This window comes from Abramis brama (assembly GCF_963993115.1).
Source record: "Abramis brama genome assembly, chromosome: 7".
NCBI classification, from domain to species: Eukaryota; Metazoa; Chordata; class Actinopteri; order Cypriniformes; family Leuciscidae; genus Abramis; species Abramis brama.
Window position 1 is genome coordinate 26,100,844 of NC_139969.1, and position 3,943 is coordinate 26,104,786.

Here is a 3,943-nt window from a genome sequence, read left to right on the forward strand (position 1 = left end):
AGTGTTGCACAGGCAACGATGTGTTGCACAGGCAAAAATAGTGTTCTAACAAAAAGTTCTGTCAGTATACTACACAATGTTCTCTTGTGCAGATGTAAAGTTAGTGTTTCATGGACATTTAACAAGTACTAAGTAGTTAAAATGGATTGTGTTCTTGAGAATGAGAGGAAGATCTCAAGTTGGAGTCCATCATGAACCCGTTTTAAATTTTTGTCCAAGTATACTCACCTTGCCCCATAAATTCAAAACTTTTTCTTGGGATGCTAAAATAACATGAAAGTCAAATCAGCAAGTACAAAAGCAAGACATGACTACTGCACAGTTAAAGAGGAAGCACACAAGACAAGTTTGTGGTAAAAATAAATGTTTAAGTCTTTTTTTAGCAACTTCAGGTTTACCAAAACAGATGCAGTTACATCATAGTAGTAGACAAAAGATCAAATCCTTGATGAATCAGGGATTTAACATGACAAATAACAGATCCACAAGTATAAAAACAGGACAGTTATTGGGCCTGGACTGAAGTGTACCGCACATGAACAGTGTGTACAGTCAAAATGGATAACAAAATTTGCCATTTAATACACTATCAGTAAGACGCATTGAAACATTACATACTTGAATAACCAAGTCAACGTATGCAACAACTAGCTATTGGTTTAAAAGAAATTAGATGTCTAGCCTTGGCAACCCTAGGTTCTTCTGTGCACCTGACAAACATCTGTCCATCTTAACTACCAAAAGGTAGGATCATGGGATTGGAGCTTTTAACGCTATTGTTAAACATCCACTCCCCAAGAAACAATTAAAATGAGGAAAAAAAAGAACAAAACAAACAGGGGAAAAGACATGACCCGCAACACCATGTCCCCAGTCAGATCAGGTTAACTTCAGATTTAATCTTAAAATGTTAAGTTGACCAGTCAACTTCAGTGATATTAAAATGCCAGGTTAAAACCACCCTGAAAGAAAACAAGATACAGTACTAATTTGGCTTGATGGTCATTCAAAAAATAAAAAGGGAGGGATGGCAAGAAGGGGAGGGAAGTTCAGTCCAGGAAAAGAGAGATCTAGTAGTCCACAGGTTCTTCACCCTCTTCATCAAGCAAACATGTGCGAATCAGGGCCTCAGTGACCGCATAGGGGTCGCAGTTGGCAGATGGACGGCGGTCCTCAAAGTAGCCCTTCTTCTCTTGCCCCACTGTTCGTGGGATGCGGATGCTAGCACCACGGTTGGCTACGCCTGCGGAGAACTCATGAATGTTGGAGGTTTCGTGGCGGCCAGTCAGTCTACGAGCATTGTCCAGGCCTCCTTTTGGATCATAGGCACGGATGTGGTAGTTGTGCCTCTTTCCGAGCTTCTCAATACACTCCTCAATGCATCTAATTAGGAGACGACATGTAGTCATTTAATAAGGGTTACAAATATTTTTGAAAGGCAAGCAAGCCATCTATGATTGGTACTTACTTCAGCCCACCATCTTCCCGCATTTCCTTGGTGCTAAAGTTAGTGTGGCAACCAGCGCCATTCCAGTTGCCTGGGATCGGCTTAGGATCAAATGAGGCTACTACACCGAAGTCTTCACAAACTCGGTGCAAGATGAAACGAGCTACCCACAAATGATCCCCCATGTTGATGCCTTCACAGGGGCCAATCTGGAATTCCCACTGCAAAATAGGAGAGTCATGTTATAACGAATCAAGAATTAACAGAAGAATTGAGGTCACATTCCAAATAGGTAATCTTTGGATGGCAGAAGAGACTGGGACAGAGGTTACCTGGGCTGGCATAACTTCAGCATTGGTTCCACAGATCATCACACCAGCATAAAGGCAGGCTTTGTAATGTGCCTCCACAATGTCTCTGCCATAGGCTTTATCTGCTCCAACTCCACAGTAATAAGGTCCTGTAGATATCAGTGGAGCACATTAAAGACCATACATCTTCAGAACATCATTGATAAGGGTCAAATGTGACAGTAAAGGAGCGTTTTTTACCTTGGGGACCAGGGAACCCATTGGAGGGCCAACCAAACGGATGTCCATCTGTACCAAGGATAGTGTACTCCTGCTCCATGCCAAACCAAGGGGTCTGATGGTCTACCATTTCCATGATCTTTTTACATGTATGACGATGGTTGGTTTCTGTTTAAGACCAGAATAGCAACAAGTCTTTAAACAAACCCAGATCAAACATACACTGATGTCATCTTATCCTCAAATAAACGTACCAGCAGACTTCCGGTTGTACTTTAGCACCTCACACAAGACCAATTTGTTGGGGTCTTTGCGGAAAGGATCCCTAAACATGGCAGAGGGGATGAGATACATGTCGCTGTTGGAGCCTTCAGATTGATACGTGCTGGAACCATCAAAGTTCCACTCAGGAAGATCTGAATAACAGAACATGATTAGAAGCCATTAATTCAAAATCCCTTAGAATTCCAAGACTTGAATATAAATCTATTAATGTATTGTAAACGGATGTGGCGTTGTCCAGCTTACCTTCAATGCTTTTAGGCTCAGAGTCCAGCGTCCTGGTCTTGCATCGCAGTCCTTCTCCAGTTCCGTCTATCCAGATATACATGGCTTGTACTTGGTCTCCCTGAGGCAGTTCCATATACTGCCCTTTTACCACTTTACTCAACTGAGCACTGGCAGACGTGGCCATTTTTGTTACAATAAAACACCTAAACAGGAGGAAAACAGATATAGTTTAACATCAAGAAGTCTCACAAGAATACTGAACATATTGCACTTCCTTAAACTTGGGTAAGCATTAAAGCATACATTCAGCACAAGGATCAATAGCTTAAATGAATAGTTCACCCAAAAATGAAAATTCTGTAATTTACTCCAAACCAGTTGTTCCAAACCAGTATGGGTTTTTCTTCCACTGAACAGAAAATGTATTTTGAAGAATATGGGTGACTGTAGCCATTGACTTCCATAGTATGAAAAAAAAGCCCCATCAATGGTTTCGTTACAGACATTCTTCAAAATATCTTTTGTGTTCAGAAGAAAGATTTTTGGGTGAATTATCACTTTAAGTACAATACCAAGCACAAACAAATAGATAATTTAATCAAACAGTTAATCTCAGAAGAAGCCTAGATAAACACTGCATTGATTGGATTGACCATTTGTTGCCAACCAGGTAATTTAGAACGATTATGATTTGCTGATTGCAGTATAAAACTGTTGGCTTGTGTCGATAGAGGGTAGCTGCTACCTGAATCTTACAAATAAGGCGTTGGGAAATACTAGACCACGTGCTTTGCAATCTGCATTGGGAATTCTCTTTGCATTCACTTGTGAAAGTTGTTCGATCAGTATGGTAAACCGCTATCAATATTGATCGCACAAATCATTAGGTCGCGGAAAAAAGCATCATTGCTGCTCAAAGTCGACGCTTTCCAGCGCACCCCCTGGACCCCGGCTAGCCGGTAACCATGGTTACAGCGCGGCAGTAGATTACATCATAGCGTGAAGTATAGATAAACAACGGTCATGTCACAAAACAAAGTCAATTTTGTTTACAATCAAACTCCCTTTTAACAAAAGAATGAAGCTGCATAACCGTATTAACGTTCACAAAAGCACATTCGGCAAATGGCAGACTGATGAATAATAGAGAGTTACGTACCTGGACACCAACAGAAATTAAAATGTATGATATCAGACTGGCAGGTCCAGTTGCTTGACTGATAACTGTGCGTTTGGTGTTCTCTCATTCTCTGCCCAAGAGTTTGGACTGTCATCCTGATTTATATGTATGGTCGCAGGATCCCGGCGCGTGTGATTGGTCAGCGAGAAGCGCGATCTGTTTGTTCTCAGGTGATTGAAGGCACGCGCGGCTTCATCATTGGACACGAGCTCTTCCAGCGCTGAAGTGAAGCCACGCCCTCAACTTCGGCGAGGGAACATTTGTGTGGGATTAGTC

The 3,943-nt window shown here is 41.7% G+C and overlaps 1 protein-coding gene across 1 annotated transcript; it reads right to left on the reverse strand.

The window, feature by feature from the left end:
* Nucleotides 1-347: 347 nt before the first annotated feature.
* glula (glutamate-ammonia ligase (glutamine synthase) a) lies at nt 348-3,943 on the reverse strand. Its single transcript, XM_084120793.1, has 7 exons — nt 3,647-3,943; nt 2,506-2,690; nt 2,232-2,393; nt 1,999-2,145; nt 1,780-1,907; nt 1,469-1,668; nt 348-1,383 (listed from the first exon to the last, which is right to left on the reverse strand). The coding sequence occupies exons 2-7, from the start codon at nt 2,669-2,671 to the stop codon at nt 1,071-1,073; spliced, it is 1,116 nt and encodes a 371-aa protein (XP_083976919.1). The 5' UTR covers nt 2,672-2,690; nt 3,647-3,943; the 3' UTR covers nt 348-1,070.

Coding starts and splice junctions, on each gene's coding strand:
- glula (XM_084120793.1), bottom strand. CDS start 2,671: ATGGCCACGTCTGCCAGTGCTCAGTTGAGTAAAGTGGTAAAAGGGCAG. Junction 2,394..2,505: donor TGAGCCTAAAAGCATTGAAG/GTAAGCTGGACA, acceptor TCTGTTATTCAG/ATCTTCCTGAGTGGAACTTT. Junction 1,669..1,779: donor CTGAAGTTATGCCAGCCCAG/GTAACCTCTGTC, acceptor CCTATTTTGCAG/TGGGAATTCCAGATTGGCCC.